The 24,687-nt window shown below is 30.6% G+C and overlaps 1 protein-coding gene across 1 annotated transcript; it reads left to right on the top strand.

Annotated features, from left to right (window-relative positions):
* Nucleotides 1–713: 713 nt before the first annotated feature.
* On the top strand, nt 714–24,027 carry LOC111629458 (prefoldin subunit 5-like). The gene is made up of 5 exons (XM_023373370.1): nt 714–829; nt 7,804–7,938; nt 8,861–8,935; nt 14,742–14,847; nt 23,063–24,027. The coding sequence occupies exons 1-5, from the start codon at nt 746–748 to the stop codon at nt 23,134–23,136; spliced, it is 474 nt and encodes a 157-aa protein (XP_023229138.1). The 5' UTR covers nt 714–745; the 3' UTR covers nt 23,137–24,027.
* Nucleotides 24,028–24,687: the final 660 nt, after the last annotated feature.

The raw sequence follows: 24,687 nt of genomic DNA, 5'->3' as shown, positions 1-24,687 counted from the left end.
TTCATATATAGCAGTGGATATAAAAGCATTTCGATTCTGAGGGATGGGCCACAAAATCATTTCTTCGACAGCCGGCCTAGCATGCGCTTCTCAACGATAATTGCAAATTTTCTCATGTTACATCATGAAATAGACTTCCTTTTTTTCATAATTAACATACAGTAATTCTGTACCGAAGGATATTATCAATACCGTAACTAGGCAGATGCAACAGTGCACAGGCACAAGGACTAAGACAAAGAGGTGGGCATAAAAAGGCATAAAAAGCTATTTAGGGAGAATTCGTTTCAGATTTTAGGAGGAATTCTGTTAGTCTTACGCGAATTTTCAGGTCTGTTCAGAGGATTTTTACAACAGAAGGTTGGCAATCGTAGTGAGATACGACATACAGATGTAGGAGAAGTGAGATTTGAAGAAGAATGTATTTAAAATTTAAAATTATGTATAAAACGTAGCTAATACAAGAACAAAAAGTCCTGATAATCTTTCGAATAAATCAGTTCAATCCATTCTCAATATGGCCGTCAAATTTAACTCGACTATTATAAGCGCTATTATAATATAAATCAAATAAAATACTTTTCAGTGGCTCTGAAATATTTATATATCAGAAACATCTGTTTTTCGCCTTGTACAAATATTATATTTTTGAAATAATGAATTAAATTCATGTACTGTATTTAATTTTGTGTATGAGTGAAAAGAAAAAGAAGGTGTCGCTTCAATCGAAAACGAATAACTCAACATGGCGGGAGGCAAGCCACAAGCCATTGACATTACCACATTAGGACTACCACAATTAACCCAATTGAAACAACAATTAGATCAGGTAATGTGATGTAGAAACAGAATCTTAATAAAAAGCGTTATTATAACCATTTCGACAAATAAGTATACGTTTGGTAATTGATCTGTTACGTTAATGATGTATCCACGAGGTTTCAAGCTAGTGATGGACAAAATACTTATTTGTAAATAACAGTAACAGGTTGAAACTTCTGATATGATAACTAATCAAGTTTTTCAACTCGGGAGGAAACTGAATTTAGAAATTGATAATGAATCGTAAAACACCTGATGATGAGAAATGTTTATTAAACAAACATTAACGTTTTCGACTTAATACGATTAGTTAAACTAACAAGTAAATAATAAAATAAAACAAAATATACTAAATGAACTAATACAATAACAATGTAAATAATATAATAAAACAAAAATTAAGGTTAAAGTATACTTAAGTAACCCCAATGGTAGCACTTCGGTTAGGTTAGGTTAGATATTTGAACTCAGGAGTCTGAGACGAGTTCAATGGTACCCTACTGGAGACCAAAAATAAGAAAGTTTTCATACTTTTTTCCAGCGATTGCGCAATGATCGGGAGTTACTCTCTCCACTAAGCCTATTGCGTATTTAATTTAACAGGCAGTCCAGCAAGTCTGCCATATATACCTTCAACAGAGGCAGATGTTGATCCACGAGTACACTGTTTGTCTGCAGTTGGAGTTAAGTCCTTTTCGCACACCCCTGCACTCCTCAACCTCGGGGCATACAGCCCCTCAGCCACTGACACACTCGCAGTCAGCTAATACTACGCGCCATTTTCGCAGCTTGTTTAACAAACCTAACTTATCCCTCTGGGAGATAATAACTCCGGTCCAAAAGTAGGGTACCATTGAATTTGTCTTGATCCCGAGTTCAAATACCTAACCGAATCACCACCATTGGGGTTACCTAGGTATACTTTCACCAAAAATGAAATAAATACACAAAAAATGCCTCTAAGTATAAGGGCAGGTGCAGGCTATGAATTTTTATGTTTTAGTTTTTCTTTTATGGAGAATTTTCATGTTAATACAACCAACCTTTACTTTACTTTTATAGATTTCAATTTTTTCTTCATGCATTGCTAATGATGAGGAATGCATAGGCCTGAGGATAATTGCTTCATTCTATTTAATCACAGAGTCCTTGTGCCATACAGGATAATACTGTGTTGCAGTGCTCTTTAAGTCTGATAGCTAAATTCCTTCTTGTGACCCCAATATACAAGGTCTGTTCAAAAAGTATCGGACCTTTGGTCGGCAAAAATAAATTTATTGACTTTGAGGTACAAAACCCTAATCCCCTTCAAAGTATTCTCCTTGGTAATGTATATACTTCTCCCAGCGTTCCTGCCATTGCTGGAAACACTGCTGGAACGCATTTTTTGGAATGGCCATCAGCCGGTCCGTCGCATTCCGCACGATGTCTTCTCTCGACTAAATTCGGGTTTCTTTTAGCGGTATTTTCAGCTTGGGAAATAGCCAAAGGTCCCACGGAGCCATGTGGGGAGAGTACGGAGCATGACGAACCACAGGAGTATTGTGTTTGGCGACGAAAGCCNCATCTTAAATACTAAATATCATATGATTTATTATTTAAGTAAACCAGACGTTTTCTCTCTTTACTATGTTTCCATTTTCCAACAAGACAATGCTTGACCACACACACCAAGGATGTCAAAAGGACAGCCTTCACCATATTACCACACTTTCTTGACCTGCCTGTCTCCCAATTTCTCACTGAGTGAACATGCCTGTGATCATCTGGGACGCCAAATTGGACAGACTAGAAATTTGACCAAACAGTTCCATATGTAAAAATGTTTTTGAAAAGATCCAAAATAAATTCTAACAATTTAATATACAGGGTTGGCCAAAAGTCACTTCACAAAGGCAAGCTCTTTCTACTGTAAAGAGGAAAACGGGGGTCATTTAAAAGATATTATTTTTCATGTTTAGGCCAAAAACATCTCCAAGATGTGTACATTATAATGTTAAAAAGAAACTTATAAATAATTAAAAGTAAAAACATTACTCCTCACTTAATGACCACTCACACTTACGACCAATTGAGTTTCGATCTGCGATTCGGGAAATCCTCTATCTAAGCTTTAGTCGGTCAGTGGCGAATGGTGACATGCACACTGAGCATACTATAGGCTTGCTATGCACTTTTTCAGTCAGTTTCATTTCAACAAGCGGTCACTGTGTAACCTGTTTTTTTTTTTTTTTTTTTTAAATCATGTCTTTATTATTTCTTAAAATACTGTATAAATTAGGTGCTCTTTCCAAAACCATTTTTGAGTGTTTTTTGTCCAACACTTGTTTCATGATGATCTTGATGTTTGGATTATGAATGAACTTTGAGATTTTAAACTGATTTGTTTGGGTTCTTATTATATTACCTCCTTTATATCTTTTAATTAGTCCTTCTATTGTACTCTTTTTATATAAGCAATGCATGAAGAAAAATCAAAATCTATAAAAGTAGATTAAAGGATGGTTGTATTAATGCCAGAGATGCAGATGGACTAGCTTCCAAATGGAAATTCTACATAAAAGAAAAACTAAAACACGGAAATTCTTATCCCGCACCTACCCTTATACTTAGAGGCATTTTTTGTGTATCTATTTCATTTTTATTTTATTTTACATATGTTATTTTTTTATTTTATTATATTAGTTCATTTAGTATATTTTGTTTTATTTTATTATTTATTTGTTAGTTTAACTAATATTTTGTTTTAAATTTAAATGTAAAAGTGTTCGAATGTTCTATCTTTTAAATGTTAAAATATGTTCGAATTTCGGTTACATCTGAAGATGGCCTAATACGTATTACGTCGAAAATGTTTATGTTTGTTTAATAAACATTTCTCAGCATCAGGTGTTTGATGATTCATTAAGTATTTTAAAGAGCTGAGTATGATATTTAGTTAGAAATTGATATTGAACAGCTAATTGAAAACCACAAGGAAGAATTAGCAGATGCAGAATTGATAGAGATACAACATGAAGAAAATATTTTAAGGATGACTGATGAAGACACAGATGATACAACACATACAATACATTTTATAAAAAATCCAGCAATGAGTTGCTTAACTCTCCTGGTAACATTTGGTGGCACCATCTGTTATGATATTTTATTTTAAAAATGCTATATTTTTAACTATTATAAAATAGCAAAAAGCTTAATTTTGAGGGTAGGGATAGGTTTTATAAAAAATTGTAAATGCTAATAATGAGTAAAATCATCAAGTCTGACCCTACTGAAGATACACGTGACCCCCTTATCTCCCTATCCCATCAAACTTTAATCACCAAAATTTAATTAGCATCAATCTCCTATAAACAAACCTTCCTAAAAAATTTCGGAAATTTTTGATGAAAAGCACAGGAGTTATTAAATCACCATCAAAATAAAATGTGTGTGTAACTATCTTCTATAAATATGCAAATTTATGTAAATCTATTGTAAAATACATGTAAGTTACATCCATGCTTTTAGTTGTTTTATTTGCTTATTGATGTTATATGCATTTATTTAAAATTAAATTTAAGATATACAAATTTAAATAAAATGTATGCAAATGTATGGGAAATGGCAATTCACTATACAACCACTATTTGATGGTACACATTATGTATGTAACCTGGGATATGGTTGTACAGGTAACCCCCGTATAACACGGCACTTCTATAGCACGGATTTGCTCTAACATGGTTTGAGAATTGGGTAAAACCCTAGTACAACAGGAAATGTAATAAATTTTTACATACTTAACTAATAATAGTTCACAAAAATTATTATTTTCGTGAACTATTAGTACTTAAGTAAATTTTCTCTTCTCGCCTTCTGTTGATACAGGTGGTCCTTCTCAAAACTTGTTTCAATGTTGCCAGATCGCGACGCTTCTGCTTCTGATGTTGCCGAATGTTTTTCCCTTATTCCATACTTGCTTTATTCTTCATAAGTACTTAGCACCATATAAGGAAATTTATAAAGATCTTTTAACTAGAAGCAAGCAATCTAAAATTACATACATTTTGCAAAAGGTAAAGCATGGATCTGAAGATAATGCAGAAAAATGCTCAGAGGATAAGGATAACTTGCCAAAAAGAAAACGCTCTCGGTTAATTAATAGTGTTTTTAGTGATGACGAAGAAAACATTGTTTAATTTATATTAATATGTATCACCTTAAAAAATTTTAATGAAGATATTTATCTTAATTATGAAAATATACTAGCATGTTTTTTAATTTTTGGAACCTAACCCTCCTTTTCGTATTAGTTCTTTGTTTCGTATAACACAGCAATTTTTTGGAACGTAATTACCGTGTTATACGGGGGTTACCTGTATTAATATATGACTTTAGAATGTATATATTTTATTTTAACAATATATACATATTTTTTGTTTAATATCCATATAATATATTAATAATCTACAATCACACAAATATATATCAGTTTGTGACAATTTATGTATTGATTTATGATGTAACTAGCAGATGATCCCAGTGTTGCTCAAACAAAAAGTAACGATAGCGAAGATTAAGATTATTAGATTATAGCCAATCTTACCCATTTTCACCGGGTGCAAGAATTAGGTTCACCCTTTTCTGAGACAAATTAGAGAATTTTTAGATGGGTCTAAAAATATGTTTGATTTCCTGCAAAAATGCAAAAAACCGTATCTAAAGTAGTATAGTAGTAGCAGAGTTCTTCAATGTAATACTTAATCCTCTCCCTCTCCGCACGGGGAGGGAGAGGATTAAGGAAATCCTTTCTTAGTGTACATTTTCGTGAGTACCCTAAATGTGTACCAAATTTCAACTTTAAACTCCTAACCATTTGGGCTCTGCACTTATTATTATTATCAACCCATCTCAATTATATTTTAAGATAGGCAGATTAGTTTTGTTTATCACTGTATATGTTACTGGCCAAACCCGATTTCAGGCCAAACTAGTTTATCCTATGTGTGTGAGGATATACTAGTTTGGCCTAGGCCGAACTGATTTAGAATTATTATTTAAGTCAGGCCTGGCCAACCCAAATTGTTTTGTGGGCCACTTTGATCAAGCGTAACATTACAATGGGCCACAATTTAGGCAAACATGCTTTTAAAAAAGTAAAACAAATACAAAATGAATAAGATTTCATTGTTATACCAAGAGTTCGTACTCGCACTTGCTCGTTATAACAATGACACATCCAAATTTTCATTTATTTAATTGTTTTGGTATACACAAAACAGAAAATGAAAGTTTTAATAGATAAAGAATATCACTTAGCGTGCCACACAATTTAATGTGATGGGCCATGGGTTGGCCAGGCCTGATTTAAGTATATTAATGGTTAAAATAAAATTAAAAGGCAATCAATTAGATGAACAATACAGTAGACCCCCTATAACACTGTTGATAATTCCCTTTTATATGAATTCCATGTTGTATGATTCACTTAGATTTTACAAATATGTGAGCTGTTCACCTCCCGGCACACATATTTATAAAATCTAAGTGACTTGTACAACATGGAATTTATATAAAACGGAATTATCAACAGTGTTATAGGGGTCTACTATATTTATTCAAACATAGTCTACTTAATTATAAAAAACGGTATTGATTAGAAGTGACACAACACTTGTACAAAACTATAAAATAAAAATAAGCTAATCAGTACTTATCAGTTTGTATTTTTTTTATTAAGCCATGCACTTTTAAAGGTAATTAACTTTCAAGAATATTTTCAAAAATTAAAACGAAATAATAAAAATAACTTTTAAAGTCAAACTAAACTTAAAAATGAACTTGTGTTTCTTAGTGTAACATAAAATATTTAATGTTTTATTTATTTTTACAGGGTGGGTTAAAGTGTACCTAGATAACCCCAATGGCGACACTTCGGACTGTTTGTGCTCCCGGAGGGGAGCTGCCAGCAGGCCGCCCATTGTTTAACGTCACTAGTTATTGATTCACGGTAGTTCTTGAACAAAAGAAAAAAAAGGAAACATCTACTAAAAATGTAGTTAACCGAACCAAACCAACCTAACCGAAGCACCGCCGTTGGGGTTACTTAGGTACACTTTAACCACCGGGAGTACTGTGGTGGCATTTTGAATTACATAAAATAATTTTTTTTTACACTGGCATCAATTTGTAGTACATAAATCAGTTCGGCCTAGGTCAAACTTGTTAAGCCTAAAGTATTTAGGCCAAACTAGATTATCCTAGGCTAAACTAGTATATCTTGATAAACTAGTTGGCCCGAAATTGGGTTTGGCCGGTAACATATACGTATAATTGGAAATATAGTTGTAACTTAAATGAACATTATAAATCATTTCAGTTAAGTATAACTACCTATATCTATATTACTTGAATGTTTTTCAGGTTGTAAATATAATTAATTACACTTCTATGCATTCAAAGCTAGAACTATTTAAAATAAGTAAGATAAAACCTTAATATATTATTTAATCTTTAAATAAAAACTTAAACCTACAAGATTGTTTTGAAATTTAAAAACATTATTATAATGCAGTAAAATGCTATTTGTTTATATTTTTGCTTTAAATAAAATTTTATAATTTTACATTGATTACTTCAGTTTTGTGATAACCATCACTTAGGAATATGGACAATAATATATTGATCTTGCAGGCTTCCAAATAATGATTATGACTGAGTTATTTTCAAAACAAAAGATTGTTTGCATTATTATAAACACTTCAGAATTGGCAAACTATAATTGAATATATGTTATGAAATAAACGTCTCAAAACATTGAATACTTATATTTTAAAAGAATAACAGAATTCAGGACTTTTGATAAACAAGCTCTGTTTAAGCATATTAATTTTACTCTCTACTACTTAAACTAATTATAATTAAAACATTCAATTACAAACTTTAAACTAATATTTTTATATTATTTATTATATATTATATTTGTATTATTTTCAGGAAATTGATTTATTTGGAACTTCACTTCAGCAGTTAAAAATAGCACAGACTAAATATCAAGAATCTGGTGAATGTGTTGAAAAATTAATACCTGAAACTGAAGGAAAGGAAATGTTGGTACCATTAACAACATCTGTATCCTTATTTGTGATCTTTAAAATGAATATTTTATTATATTACACTATCCAGTAGAATGTGAATATTGTTATATCATGTAATGTTATCAGAATTAGCAATTCCAAAACAAGATTAAAATACTCTTATAAAACCTTGTATATTGTGATTAGAGTTCAATTATAGTTATTTTTTTTATTTTTTATTTTTTTCAAGTAAATATACTTTTAAGTTGTCATTTTGTACTATCTCATCATATAATTCATAATGCACAATTGTTATCAATTATCAATCTTAAGCAGTACTTCAAATATTAATTATTTTAATTATTTGCTTGCAGTAGAATAGTTTAAATTGATGTTATTTGTTACTTCACTTATGTGCTAGTAATAGTTAGATATTATTAAGAAAAGTCAGCAAACAGCATTAAGATTACTATAGATTATCAAATAGAAATATAGAAAAGTCTGTATCAACTTATTTGAAAAATACTGTATTTATCAAAAGCACAATATTATTTTATTATTTTTCAAAATAACTTTGTTTTTAAATGGTGACTGTTTGAAACTCAAATAGAGCAGTGAAACTTGTGACAGCTTAGTTAATTATTTAGTGTAGTTATTACATAATGTGTGAAGGAGTCATCACTTATAATGGTGTTTCCTTCATATTCCATAGAATAACATAACATTCACATACCTTGTATTTGCAATGATATGCTATTGAAACATTGGGAAACAGAAGAGAGAGGTTACAATAGGAAATTCACTTTCAGGGATCTTATGTGAATTGGTATTGAAATTGTCGGAGAAGTCTGTAATTCCAGTATTTCAACAGAATATCTTTGTGTATACAAAGTTGATATTTATTGATTAAATTTATTAGTTTTCTATTTTAATCGTTTTTGTTAAAATTTATAATAGTGTCTTTGACTCTAATTAAGATGTATGTTCCTGGTAATATTGTTGATGTTAATAAAGTAATTGTTGATATTGGAACTGGATATTTTGTTGAAAAAGTAAGTAATTTATACTTATCATGTTTGTATCTATTATCATATATATTATTTAATAGAGTTCAAAGCAACTGGCAGCTATATTACAATATCATTTCAATTAAACTGTGGCTTCAGTTGTGAAATTCTTTGTATCTATCTGATTTATTTTAAACAGATATTGTGTATATGATAAAAATAATGTTAATTATTTTTTTATATACACAATGTACACCCTTGCTAATTAAAAAATACTGTCTAATAAGACTGATGTTAAATAAAAACTTAACATTAATACTTTATATATGAGGGCAGTTTTTTCAACCTCCAATGGTCCATAAAACAAAGACGAAGTGTAAATAACAAAATGAATTTATTACCATAAGTTAGGTACAAATATGGTTACTTTTTGACATAATCACTGTGAAGATTGAGGCATTTGCCTATTTGTGGACAAGCTTTGAAATCCCCTCTTCATAGAATGTTGCCGCCAGTGATTGAGGTGGTCCTTAATATTGTTTTGAAGATCATCATTACTCTCAAACCTCTGCCCTGCTAACCAAGTTTTCAGTTCAGGAAAGAGGTGGAAGTCTTCACACATTAAAGGTGTGAAGACTGTCACCTTTTAGATTTTCACCTAGCTTGGAACTTTTAACCTATTGGATGTTCAAAGTTTTCTCTGAACATCCAATATATCCATATGATGCCATGTTAAATTTTCATCAATGTTAAGCCTAATGAAAATTACACATTTTTGAAAAGAATAATTGTGACTATTGTATCATATGAAATTATTATTTTATTTGTCACAAACAAAATAGATATATTAATAAATGTAATAACCAAAAAAAATTTATTTTGAAAATTACTTAAATATCAAACCCAGCTTCATTTAAAACAATTAACAAAACATTAACACCTTATATCACTGAGAATACTTTATTTAATCACAAACGTTTTCAGCCTAATGGATTAACAGTTCACCTGATGATGGCCTATCGAATGTATTTCAAACTTGTAGCAAATTGAACATTCAATCATTATAAATTCAAAATTAAAATGAAAAATAAACTAGTAAATCAATAACCAAAATAAATATACTAAATACTTTGAAGCCAGAACAATATAAATAACATTAATTATAACTTGAAATAAAATAAACAAAATAAAATAAAATAAATACATAAAAGATTAAATGTATAAAAAAATATACCAAAAAGGCATCACATTATAAAGGGCAAATAGGGACTAAGAATCTGTATGTTTCAATTTTTATTTTATAAAGAACTTCCATGCCGAAGCTAAACCATCTGAATCTCTAGCATTGATGCAGCCATCCCTTAATTTACTTTTATAGATTTCTATCTTTTCATGTTGCAAAGTCAGCGATGGGAACCGCACAGCCTTGAGAATAGATGCTTCATTCCATTTGAAAATTAACAACTAGGAATTAAGAAGGGCTATATTGAAGTCACAAGACGGAATTTGGCTGTTAGACTTAAAGAACACAGATATGACATTAGTAAAGTACACTGTAACATGGTTTTGTCTAGTATGGCACAGGCGGAGGCTTCTGCGGAAGGTAGCTCAATGACCACAAAGTTTATAAAAAAAGCAATTTATGACAAATGAAAACATACAAAACCTGTTTTGGTAAGCCAGACTTGTTTCACTTTTTTGGACAATTACAGACAAATGAAATAGTCATGTAGACTTTACAATATTCAAAAACTTGATGGATTACAAACCAAAAATAGAACAAAAACATTTTTAAACATCACAATTCACAAAAATTGAAATTTTCAGTACAACTTTATCAGTTCATTTTAGTAGAGGCAGAGAGTGTCTTTTACATGATGTTTGAGATAAGCTGCCTCCCTCTGCTCCTTCACTATTTACTCTGTCTTCTTTACAGCTTGCATCTTTTTTTCAGTATTTGTGCTACTGCTTGAGGATATTGGTTCTGCTGTTTCTTCACCACTTCTCTTCAAGTCTTTCATTCTATGTTTTCTGTTACGCATCTGTTTTTGTCTTTGTGCAAATCATTTCTCCTTTGCAGTTAATTTTACATTCACACCTACCATTGATCCTTTACATCTTTTCACACAGAGCTAACAAAAACTCACAGTCCTCTGGAATTTTTATCATTTTGAGTGCTCTAAAATGAGAAATGTCAAAAAGTTTGTCTAGTTTACTAACAAATTCAGTCTCATTTCTTTGCTGTGTTAGATTGTCGCCCTTTGATTTTTCTTCAGCAAATGCCATTCTTCGAATGTTCACTCTAGTTTGGTTATGCAGTTTCTTGGATCCATCATTGGGAACCTTGCTATTTCATAAAATATTGCCAACTTTTTGACTGTAACAGCTGATGACTGTCTGATAGTCTGTTTCAGTTGAAGATATACAGTAATACCCCAAACTTACGCGATAGGTGGGACCGAGCGATAACCACATAAGTTGGGGTATAATTTTGCAATTTGTGTAAAATCCAAGTCAGATGTATGTAAGCTAATAAATGTTCTCGTTAATCTTATCTCGTCTTTTGATTCGTTCACAGTTACAAGAAATCACCACATACAGAGTCTCTCAAGTCTCCGTAGATATAACAAACAAAACATAAATTGTAGCTATGTGTCAATTCCATGCGACACGTCTGAACATGTAAGCTGAACAATAGTGTGGGGAATGAGTAATCAAGAGTTGCATTGCACTCAAACAAAAGACGAATCAACAAGATTTGAAAATTGCGTAACTCTGGGTTCGCGTAAGTCGAGATATTACTGTAAAAACAAACCAAGAGCCTGACTTGTTGCCGGTTAATTCAGTTATTGTTGAACCAAGGAGGTACGCTTCAGTTTTAGATCTAGTTGTTGCTGCTGCCATATTTATTATTTAATAACTTTGCCAAAATTAACAAAAATGTATTGTGTGATTTGTTTGAGCAGTTTCTGAATTATATAGTCTATGCATCTGATGATATCAGAAGTCCTTCAGTGACGTGCCTGAACTTGTCCATAAAAACCAAATAGCCAATAAATGTTGATGTAGGCAGTATGGGTTACTGAGTCAGTCTCAACCAGAGACAGGAAAAAACATTTGCAGTAAGACTTGATGATGTCAGCAAAATAATGATCAAGAGTCATGACAGAAATTAATTTTGTGGAAATGTCATGTAACTAATGTGTAATTAAATTAATGGTTTATTTATTGAGATGACCAACTACAGTTTTAGAAACTGTTGTACTAAAATGAATACATTGTGGTTCAAGCTTGTGATTGCCATATGCTTATCCTTACTATTTGGAATCTATAAAAATTTGGTGACATTGTGCTACCAGTAAATATTCACCAATTGAGTAGATGTTTGGCACAAATTTTTTCTATGTATATTTGAACAGAAATAGAAGGTAGGAGGGTCACATTTACAAATGTGAAAATAAGTTCCACCCTAATGTATATATGTATAACAGATGAGAGAGAGAATAACTTTCTCTTATTTGCAATGCAACATATAATAAAAGAAAGGAGAAGTATTTCTTTGTATTACTTTCAAATCACATTAAACTAATGTCCATTTTTAAGGCCGTTATAGATGAAAAGTTCAAAATAAAAAATGTTCTTTTTAATTAAATATAAATTTCTGTTATAGCATTTACTGAATTTGTCTTGCTAGTACTCAATAGAAAAACATCAACTTTGAAAAAATTAAGTATCAAAACGTTCAAATATTTATTAATAATTGTATTATTTCTAGCATTTTCTTAATACATTCTTTATATTTTATATATAGAATACATAGGTATCAGAAAATTACTAAATAGTTATAATCATTTCATCAACAATTTTATTTCAAGATTGGAGACAACTGTTCCAATGTAGAATATTTCTGACAAATTTTTTAGAAGTTTGTTTATTATCATCAAACACATGTTTGTAACATACTGTTGAATTTTTTATGAAAATTTAAATATAATTACAAAATATTTTGAAAGAAATCCAGAATTCATTATGATATTAAGAATGCCAAATCAGATATTTGGCATTCTTAATATCATAATTTAATATCTGATTGAACAGAAAGTTCTCACACTTTTGGATGCATTTCATTTAGCTAAGAAAATTTTATGTACAGAATTGACTTCAATCATCAATGTAATCACCGTTGTTGTTGAACACTTCCTGCCAGTGCTTATGCAAGGAATGGATGCCATCTTGATAAAACTCTGGTGGCTGCGACTCAAAGAAGTTCGTCAGGCTGGCCTCCAAGTCTGCTTCATTGTTGAACTCCTTATCTCCAAACGTACGCCGTAAATCCATCGGGCTAGTTTTATGGCTAATTACTATATTAATTACATAACGAATTTGGTACTAGAGGTAAGCGTTAGGCGCCATCTCTTATTAATATTAATAATTATAAATAAATTAATTAATTTAAATAATTTAGAACCGCTGGGAGAAAAAATCGGCCCGGAGCGGGACTCGAACCCACAACTCCTGCTTACCGTGCAGATGCGTTGCCAGTTACGCTACCCGGACCTCCAGTACGATCTCCTCTTCCAGCGTATAACTATGTAACCATCGACGGTTATTACAATGCCGGCTGGGGACACATTCAGTGCCCANAGAGGAGATCGTACTGGAGGTCCGGGTAGCGTAACTGGCAACGCATCTGCACGGTAAGCAGGAGTTGTGGGTTCGAGTCCCGCTCCGGGCCGATTTTTTCTCCCAGCGGTTCTAAATTATTTAAATTAATTAATTTATTTATAATTATTAATATTAATAAGAGATGGCGCCTAACGCTTACCTCTAGTACCAAATTCGTTATGTAATTAATATAGTAATTAGCCATAAAACTAGCCCGATGGATTTACGGCGTACGTTTGGAGATTAGCTATTACATCGGGTTTAGCGATGATCGTTGAACTCTTTGCCAGCCAGGTGATGGTTGAGTGTGGCGAACAGGTGGTAATCCGAAGATGCAATGTCATGGCTATACGGCGGGTGGGGAAAGACATCTCAGTTCAGGTCCAGTAGCTTTTGGCGGGTCTGCTAGCTGTATGTGGCCATACATTGTCATGCAGCAGGATTGTGTTCCGGGCAGGTCTCTGCCAGTTTCTGCTGCGGACGTCGAGTTGTTCACAGTAGAAAGTTGCGTTGATGGTTATATTTTGTGGCAGCAACTCGAACATGATGATTCCTTTAGAATCCCAGAAGACAGAGTGCATGATCTTGGGTTAGGGACAGTGTCCAGGCCTAATGCAGCATTGATGTCAGTGATAGAATTGGCCGCTTTTTTTTGGAACAATAGTCATAAACGAGAAGCAGGCGAACTTGCTCTTTGGTTAGCAGATGTTGGTTGGTCATGGTAAAGCAGAATGAGAGGACTGGATTTGGTATTTTCTTATAGCATGTACCCCGAGCTGTTTATATATTAATACTACCATGGAACATTCTAGAATGTTCCAGAAAAAAGTTATTCTAGAAAGTTCCAAAAAGTGTAAGAACTTTCTGCTCAATCAGATAAGTCCCTAATGTATTCCAAATATTGAAATTTAGCAGAAAATATATTGGATTCTTGGATAATTCGATAAGAATTGTACAATAAGCTTATTTATTGATGATGAAAATTTGTTGCTAAAATAATACATTATACCATCAGTTGAGAAATTTCATGATTAATTTCTTTACTTAACATGAAAGTATTTTAACAAAAATTAACAAATGCTAAAATGATCAGTTTACTTTATCCTTATTAAATATATTGTATAAATTGTTGATTTATCTTTTTTAAAAAGACATTTTTAATATTGTATTATTTGATTTATTTCAGGATATTCCCTCTGCAAAAGATTATTTCAAGAGAAAAATTAATTTTGTAACTCAGCAAATGGAAAAGATTCAGCGGTTAGCTAATGAAAAAATTACAATGCGAGATGGTAAATTTTTTAATCCTTTCTTTAAAGTAAAAGTAGTACTTTTTATTTCATAATTTCATATAATAATGACCAGAAGTTTTCATTTATTAGTTTTCAATGTTTATTGTGAAAAATACAAAAGATAATAAAGATATTATTTTTGAATAATGGAAACTAAATAAATGGAGTTAATTATAAAAAGAATAAGAGACTTATTTTGATTGGGATAGTGTTTAAATCTTTAAAAAAGTCAAGGTTTATGGTTGTAAATTATTCTTTTAAAACTTAATGCATGTTGGAGAATTTTCTTTCTCTCTAAAAATTCTCTCTTATATGTTTACTTTATATAAAAAACTAATTATATATGTTTGCCTATTTTCTAGTTGAGGCTGAAACTTTTTTCAAAACTATATTGGGGTTTATTGTTTTATATTTAATTCTGTCAGTACTTACAAATGATTTTAGAGTAGTTAGAGTTAAACTAAAGAAAAATAAAGAAAAGGAATCAAAACCTGAATAAAAGGATTTCTTGCCTTTGTATTTAGGTTTTGATTCCATTTTTTTTTATTTTTATTTTGTCAAACCACATCTTTCTCAAAATGGAGGAATGGATTGGAGCTGATCTTTGAAACTGCTTTGCAGAAAACAAGAGGAAGATCAATATTTTGTGTAGAATAAATATGTACAGTAGAATCTTATTTTAATGGATCAGAGAAGAATGGATTTCACAGAATAACAAGATTTTTACCCAGGTCTCACCAAATCAATGTAATTTTACCCCCTTTTTGCAGATCCATAACTCAGAATAATGGATTTTTTTCAACTATCTGTTGTATATTGGCATTTTTTTTTTCAAGATTTAGTTAATATTTGGGTGTTTCTGAGAATTTGTAATTTAATGATGCACTTTTTTACATCTGGGATTGTATAATTCTTTATACAATATGATTGAGGAGGAGCCACCTGATGAATATTCTGATGTTGACCCAAGCATAGTGCTGAAATTTAGTGAGGCCATGGAGCCTTTCTAAGTTGCGAAGATTATCCTGATGAGTTTCAGAATAAAGGAACAGGTTGTACTGTATAATACAGCAATTCCCAACCAAGGGTGTGTGCTTGGTGGTTTAGTGGTATGCAAAAAAAAAATTAATAATGGCAGATGTACTATAAGAATATTTGGATTCTGCATTGAGGCCTTTGGCAACATCACAGCACTCGATGCTTAGTTCTAAATAAATACATATAATTATGTTTTTATCATATGTTTTTTATGTCCTTCCTCCAACACTTTTCACTTAAACTAATTTGTAAGTACTGATTGTAAGTGCTATATAATTGACCAAAGTGCCACTGTTTGACAAACATTTTATTATTACAAATTCTACTGGTGCTAACATTTTGACATTCTATAATTTTGTTTACATTACACATTTTAAAGTAAGCAGGATGTTCAATGGATCTGGAAAGCCTGGAAATGTCAGAGAATTTATCAGATAAGGGAAAGTCATGGAAATCTCAGGAAATTGGTATTGAACCTGGAAAAGAAAAAAAAAATTATTATTTTAGCATGTATAATAGAAAAAGAACAACAGAAATGTGCACATTGTTGTCATATGATATGAATGATGATCTAAGATAAATTTAATTAGCATGCATAATGTAAAGTATAATAATTAGTAATTATTTACTTCAATGTTTTAAGAAAATATTGAAAAATTTGAATTATGTGGCTTTAAATTGTTACATTAAAAAATAAGCTATTTACAATTGGAAAAAAAAAAACACTTTTTCTACATTTTTAAGTGTTGTCTTGTGGGATTCACTGAAAAGCAGTTGGCAATCCTAGCTAGCAGTTGGTTTTCTTTGGAAATGAAGTTGTAGAGGTGGTCTGATCACAACACAGTTTCAAAGCTCTTACTGAGTAAATTCTTTGGAGAATCCATCTATACTTTAGCAATGCTTGCAATTTATGATTGCAGGGTTTAGAACTGGTCAATGTTTTAACTAAAAGTCAATTTTTTCATTTGTCATTATTTTTGCAAAATGTCATAAAGAGTCTCTTTTGGAAAGATGTTACTATACAATATTTATTCTATTTTAACGTGCACTTTTTTCAACTTTTTGAGAAGCTGAGAAATGAAGTGCATATTAGATTCAAAGTATAAGTAAGGAGCTTGGAAGCAAAACATGTTAATTTTAATAGATGGGTGATACTCAGATGAAATAAAATCAATTAACCATGGTTAAATCTGTTCAAATTAAAGTTTTAAGATGCTATAATACTGGAAATGATACTTATGTCACTTTAAAAATTTATAGCATGTAAAACTTGTTATTTACAGTCACAAGACAATAAACATATCTAGTATTTTATATATATAAAAATGGATGTGTGTGTCCCTATATTTCACTTTTCAGCCAAAACTACACATTGCACATGAATGGTGTTTGTATGTGGTAGTAGCCCCAAGTCTCCATTCGTGCACTATGGTGATTGCATCTCGATAGCTATAAGGGTGAGGGAGATATGGGGTTGAAAGTGGTTGACTTCGAAGATTTTCTATTTCGATTTAAAAAATTTTCGAATTTGTATTGGTTTGATTATAGAACGATTGTAAATGTTCCAGTAAATTCATCAAATTGAAAATAGTTCGTTTGACTGGACGTAAAAATTCTCTAATTAGTCTGGAAACGGGGGACCTAATTCTTGCATTCTGTGAAAACGGGTAAGATTGGCTATAATGTAATTATCTTAATCTTCACTATCGTTACTTTTTGCCCACAAATAAAAACCCAGCTAAGTGGGTCCTTGCAGCTAGTAAAAAATAAAATCTAACAAATTAGTGTTTTCATTAAAAAAAATAATTGTTTGATCAATAATATGTTCATTCAAATTTATAATACAAATTATATGTAATATAATAAATAAACTGTCATTTAATGCAGAGATGCGATATGTTTTTTGGTGAATGCATTCTTATACTTCCATTTTTTTTTAACAGCAATATGAAATTAATGGTCACTTCTTGGTCAGTAATTTCTTGACATCTGTCACCTTTTTAACTATTTCCTTAATAAAAGTCTGGGTACTTTTCTGTTAATGAGATGCTAGTTGATATATACAGTACAGTGTAAAGAAATGTATTTTAAAATAATAAAATAGCTATTTCAATAGAAATAAATTTTAATAGAAATGTATATGTTACAGTCAAAACCCGTTTTTAGTTAGAACGTGTTTTAACTAGTTGAAACTAGTTTATACTGAATGTCTTTGTTAAAACCCGTTTTGTCTAGTTGAAACCAGTTTATACTGAATGTCTTTGTTAAAACCCATTTTGTCTAGTTAAAACTAGTTTTAACTCAAATGCATTTTTGACTAGCAGTAAATTCTAGTTTTAACTAGACAAAACGGGTTTTAACAAAGACATCCAGTATAAACTAGTTTTAACTAGTTAAAATGCATCCTAACTAAAAACTGGTTTGACTGCAATGCATAGAGTGATTCGGGATAAGATGGTAAGCAGGGGAAGATACCTAATTTTTGATATTTTCAAACGGTGACGTCACATATTGTCATGTATTTGTATGATGAATCGTTGGGCCAATATTGAGTGCGGAAAGCTGTAGTTGGCTACCGTTACTTCATTTTCTACATCCGAGAAGAATAAAAGCTAGATAAGAACGAAGTTTTTGTTGTGAAATGTTTCTAGAATAATTTTAAACTAAAAGTTAAAATGGAATTTATTAAAAATTGCTAAAAACAATTAATGTGTGATGTAGTTAAGGTTCTAAAGTTTCCATTGTCAGCTACCGCCGATCCCGATCGGACATGCTGGAGCACGTGACTCTACTAGGCATCTTACCCCAACAAATGGAAAATATGCCACATTTTTCTTGGGGTAACGTGCCTATTTTTTGTTAATTGATTTCCAATATGCCTATTTTTAATAAACTTTTGTTTTCTCGTTTTATTGCAGGATATGCATAGAAATTATATAAGGACTTCTCAAAAAAGTTTTTGGACTGAAAAAAGCTTTCAGCTAGCTATAGAACACGTTAGAACGGGCGGAAACTTAACAATACTTATACTGTGCTGTTATACTTACTATGAAGTACTTTGTACTACATATGCAATAAATTAAATTTGGTTAAGAAATTCAAAAATTAATTTTAAGCAATTATATTTGTTATCTTACCCTAATGGCATTTGGCATCTCACCCAGATACTTGGGGTGAGATGCTTAAAATGCCAGACAGTGAAAAAGTCGTCATTGCAAACACAGTATAGAATTTTTTAAAATAAACTCCAAACTTTTATTTGAAAGACATACTCCAGAATATGATATTTTCATTAGAGGGCTCCTAAACTCAAATTAGCGCTGTAATTTTCTTCATAAGCAAAATGTTAGGCATCTTCCGCCGAATCACTATACATAACTTTATTTCCCCCAAACATATTTATGTAGCTAAAATTAGTTTTAACTAATGTTAAAAGTTAAAACTAGTTTTATCTAAAGTCAAAACATGTACAGCAGTAAATTAACTAGACAAAACCGGTTTTGTCTAGTTAAAACTAGAATTTACTGCTAGTCAAAAATGAATTTGAGTTAAAACTAGTTTTAACTAGACAAAACGGGTTTTAACAAAGACATTCAGTATAAACTAGTTTCAACTAGTTAAAATGCGTTCTAACTAAAAATGGGTTTTGACTGTAACATATACATGACGTCAAAAATTGTAACAAAAAAAGATGGAAAAAGATGTTAAATTCCTAATCTGCTTTGCAAGATTTAATTTTTTTGGTTTTGTTTTAATCTATTTTTGCATTTTTATTAGAATTTTAATTATTTTGTGTTTTATTAGATCTACTTGACTTTTATTACTCTCGTGCTTTTTCATTATGTCAATAAGACAACAGAATCATGCATGAGATTACAATTATGACTAGTACTTTTCTGTTAAAGGGATGCCAAAGTCTGTTCTGACCCTATGATTGCAGATTTCAGATAGTAAATTAAAAGGTTCTGTGAGTTCCATTACCGATGTGCATCTCTGTACAGTACATACAAATATTGGAATTATACAATTTTTTTTGCATACCCCTAAACCACCAAGCATGTACCCGTGGACCTTGGATATGCCACTAAAGATTGGAAAATTAGAAAAGTTAGAATGAAGGTAGTAACTGACAGAGTGATATTAGAAATTTGAAAAGACTGTGCAAACTGTTTAAGTTACAACCACCAAATTGTTGCGAAAGTTGCCACTGAAATATAAATTGACCAAGAGACTGTCATGCCTAAATCCAGCTACAAGGAATAGAGAGAAAGCACAAGAATTTCTAGATATTACATTAGAAACTCTTATGGCTAATAACTGGATAAATGATTCTACAGGTGATTAAAATTGCTAAGCAATACAAAGACATTTTTAACATCCCCAGGAATTAGTAATTATGGTTAGACACTCCTACAGACAGCATGACAGGTTTGATTCTTTCTGGCTTACTTAGTCTGTCACATCAATATGATAAAGTAAAAGAATTTGAAACATTTGTGAATATTTCAATAATTCTCATGATTTTACTAATGTCCCATGGTAATGCTCATATGAAATGTGGATTTTCCACAAGTATGTTTAATGGAAAACCAGGAAGAAGATACATATGTAGCTTACAGGAAATTACATGATGTAGTCATGTCAGCTAGTGGATTGGGAGAATTAGATATATCAAAATAGTTTATCCATGCAACTTGAATTGCAACTCAGAGATATAAGGAAGCTATGGCAGCTTGTAAACAGAAAGAAATAAGGCAAGAGAAAGAGTGGAGTGAACTTGATGGCTGTAGAAATGGTGAAAAAGCTAAAGAAAAAGATGATGATTCTTGCAGAAGCAAATAAGGAAATTGGGGACATTTGGAAGAACTGCAAAAAGGTTTATTTTATTCTATAATTATATATCACAAAATTATCACACACTATTAATTACTCACTGTGAATTGCATAATATGGAAAATTGTATTGGGTTTACATTATGAGATTGAAAGTGTCAATTTGAATTTCCATATTTTAATAAAATTGTTATGTTGAACCTGTACAATCTTCTGCATGTTTTCAAGCTACAATACCTGAATTGATTAATCAAAATGAAGAAATTAATCATATTTTATAATAAAGGGAATTGAATAGTCTGAGTTTCATTTGGTAATATGAAATAAATTGTGAGTTGTTTCATTTAGTCAGGGAAAAATGCAGGTTTTCATCCTGAAAAACCTGGAAATCTCAGGAAAATTGGAAATTGTTGGACACCCTGCTAAGTTTTTAGTTAGTTTTTACAGTATTTATTTTATATTTAATTTAATCAATTTGCAGGGATTTATGCCACCACACAATTATACACTTTTTTATTAATTAATTTAAAAATTACTGTATAAAAATCGATATCATTCAAAATTAAAATTAATTTCTAATTAAAATAAATTCATTTATGGTTAGATATGGATTTAGTCATGTCAGATAGTGGATTGGGCACTTAAACTCCTTGGCCACTTGGCCCACCAGTGGCCAAGCACTTCCATTTCATGATAGTTCGGTTGTGGGTCCACACATCGCCAGGACAGACTGGCCATATGGAGGTTTTCTCCATGTCTCTAACACCTAAATAGGACCCAGTTACTGTTAAAAGACCTCCCAAAAGGCATTCCCATTAGAGATTGCACTGCTGTAACAAACAAATGGATCAGCGGTTGAAAAGTAGTACAGTAAAAAAGCTGAAACAAAAGTTTGGAAAATTATCAGTTATCAAGCATTTCTCAAGACACACACAATGTTTTGGTGCAAAACACTGAAAAGGTACCATGTTCAGTTCTGCAGGGAGGTAAGAAGAGAAAATACTGTGATGAATACATGAAATATTTATTTTTATATATAGGAGCTGATGACTGTCCTGAATAGAAATGTGTAGTGTGTGGGGAAGTGCTATCAAATAGAAGCATGAAATTTTCCCTACTTTTACAGCATCTGCAAACAAAACATGCCAATTATAAAAACAAGGATTTGATTTTATTATTATTATCATCGTATTTCAATTTTGACATAGTATATCTTGCCAGCTAATAGAGATTATGAAAATGAAGCTATTATTAGTTTCTTTTTTATTAACCAATTTCAAAAAGCAATGCTGTGGTAAGTATTGATAGAAGATTAGATGAAAACACTGAGCATTAAACATTTGTACCTATACAGATAACCTTTTCATTTTCATCAATTCAGCAGCCCTGTGCACCTTCCTTGCCATGCCACATCACTGCTATTTATTTACAGTTTATATAGTTGTATTTTAAACTCGTGTAAGTACAAACATTTTTTTAATGTAAGGGGTACAATTCAGGAAAATGGACTGCCAAGAGGTACACAAGTCAAAACAGGTTGGAAACTGTTGGTATAATACATAACATTGCTAATATCGAGCACTGTTGTATTCAATAGGCAAGAAATCGGTATCAGAACAAAGATGATTTTTTTAACAAACTGAAGGCAAGTGGTAATGAGCATATGTACAGTAGATACAGTTTCTGTTAACTTTGTCATATATGTGTATGATCTTGTAACATACATGTTTCTATAGAATAGAGATTTCAAGAGACTATATAAGAAATACCTGTACTTAAAATTATTCATAGGGATTAAATAATGGATATTTTCCTGAATGGGTGAGAAATCCATTGTTTGTGATATAATGGATTCTCAGAACAATGGATAATTTTTAGTGGCCGAGTGATTCATTGAAACAAGATTCTATTTATTTATTTTTTATTTTATTTTCCCAAAAGACACTGGCCAGGTTGGCCTTTTACAAGCATCTTAACAGCAAATCAACAAAAAAAATTTTTTTTTGTAGTTTATAATAATAAGAGATGAAAAGACAAGAAATATGCAATGAGGAATGAAGATAAGTTTGGATGAAAATTTGACATAGAACCAATTTTTTTTCTTAAACGTTGCACTACAATTTACACTACTTTATTATTATCACTTTTAAGATCAAATCATCAGTTTTGTTTGTATGACAAGTTTGCTTTTGCATGATTTGCTTTCTAATTTTCATTTCTTTGCTTCATTTTTCTGAATATCATTAATTTTATTTATATATTTATAAAATTAATTAATTGTTTAATTTAGAAATTTTAAGTCATTCTTTGTTGAAATACATCAAATTATTTATTTTGAATTTCAGCCGTCATAGAAATAATGGAAGGAAAACTTCAAGCAACTCTCGCAGCTCAACAGATGGCAGCTCCAAAGTCTTGAAAACTTCATTTTTTCAAATTGTTGATTGTTCATTTTTTTTTGTTTGTTTTCATTTCAAAACAAATTTATTTTTATGCAATAGACATTAACTTTGAATTTTTCTAAAACATGCCATCTTGTTCAAAATATATAAATAAAATATTTCAAAAGAAATAATAAATGCTTATTATAAAAAACAGAAATATATTTAAGTTTGATCTGGTACATAACAAATTTTCATAACAGCAAAATATGTTATAAATGAAATGAGAAATCTTGTTTGTGATAACAGAATCAATGTATAGTTCTTTGTGTGAATTTTTGATAAATTTGTACAGTTTAACACTAGAGATAAATTCTATTAGTTTTTAAGAATTAATTAAACTTGCATGTATGTTAGAAATGCTTTGTCTGCTTTATAGGAAAATCTGTGAATGGAAATGTCTAAAATTATAATTTATTGTGGAAAAAATTTTTGACAAAAAAAAAATCATCGTTTTCTACATATCTATTATAAATTCTCTCTTGCTTTACATAAACTTTTTTTATATTTATAACTTTTTAGTAGTTAATATAATAATAATAATCTCTATACATTGTTACATGTGTCCTGACATTATTTATAATTGAAATATTTTATTTTTTACTTGTGTTCATAATTAACAAAAAACAGGTTTTTTTGGTAACATAATTAATGTTTCTTGCTTGTTATTGATATTTACATTCTTGAGTAATTATTAAATACAATGCTAAGTTTACAGAATATGTTTTTATATGTTACATTTGGCAAATGGCTAAAAAGTATACTTATTACCTGAAAAAAGTGAATAAAAGACTGATAAATTTATGCCTAATATTAGTGGATCTGAATTTTTAATTCATTAAGATTTACTATCTGATCACTTACCTATGGTTTCTTTCTCCCTAAGAAAGATTAATAATCATTCTATTTATCTTCTATATAAAGCATTATATTCCTGTTTCTTGTGGTGTTACTTTTATACTTTTAATATTTCAATTCATCAACTGACTAATTTTTTTTTCAAGAAATAATGGAAGATATTTATTTACAAATATTAATAAGTTTTGAAAACAAAAAGAATCAATCACATACTTAGTCAAAAAACCTCTCTCAAAAATACTAGATGAAAATACTTTACAATTAATAAAGGAGAAGACGACTATTGAGTAAGTTTAAACAGATTTAGTCATTGATGCAACAATGTGAAATAATACAGGAGAAAATAAGAGCTCTTACTAAACAGATTAGAAGTTATAATATTCCCTTTCTTTAATTGTAATATGATTAACTTTCTGATAAAAATTCATCTTAGTTTTATAAAGGTATTAAAAACTACCCATAGACATCGTAAAAAGAAAAACCGATGGAACAACAAAACAATTAAGAAATAATGGAGAAACTTATAATGACGAAGATGTCATCAGCAATATCTGCAAATCATTACCATAAAATAGATGGTTTTACAACACCAACAAATTTGATACATCTTCAAATAGAAGTTCTGGTTCTTTTGTTCTTGTTGAATGTACTCCACAAGAAATATGATACAA

Source organism: Centruroides sculpturatus, unplaced genomic scaffold (genome assembly GCF_000671375.1).
Source record: "Centruroides sculpturatus isolate CEXI.00-Female unplaced genomic scaffold, Cexi_2.0 scaffold85, whole genome shotgun sequence".
NCBI classification, from domain to species: Eukaryota; Metazoa; Arthropoda; class Arachnida; order Scorpiones; family Buthidae; genus Centruroides; species Centruroides sculpturatus.
This window is presented reverse-complemented; position numbering and strand designations above follow the sequence as displayed.

Excerpts from the sequence above, each read along its gene's own strand:
- LOC111629458 (XM_023373370.1), top strand. The coding sequence starts at position 746 with ATGGCGGGAGGCAAGCCACAAGCCATTGACATTACCACATTAGGACTA. Across the intron at positions 7,939-8,860 it reads TGGTACCATTAACAACATCT|ATGTATGTTCCTGGTAATAT; the intron begins GTATCCTTATTT and ends ACTCTAATTAAG. Across the intron at positions 8,936-14,741 it reads CTGGATATTTTGTTGAAAAA|GATATTCCCTCTGCAAAAGA; the intron begins GTAAGTAATTTA and ends GATTTATTTCAG.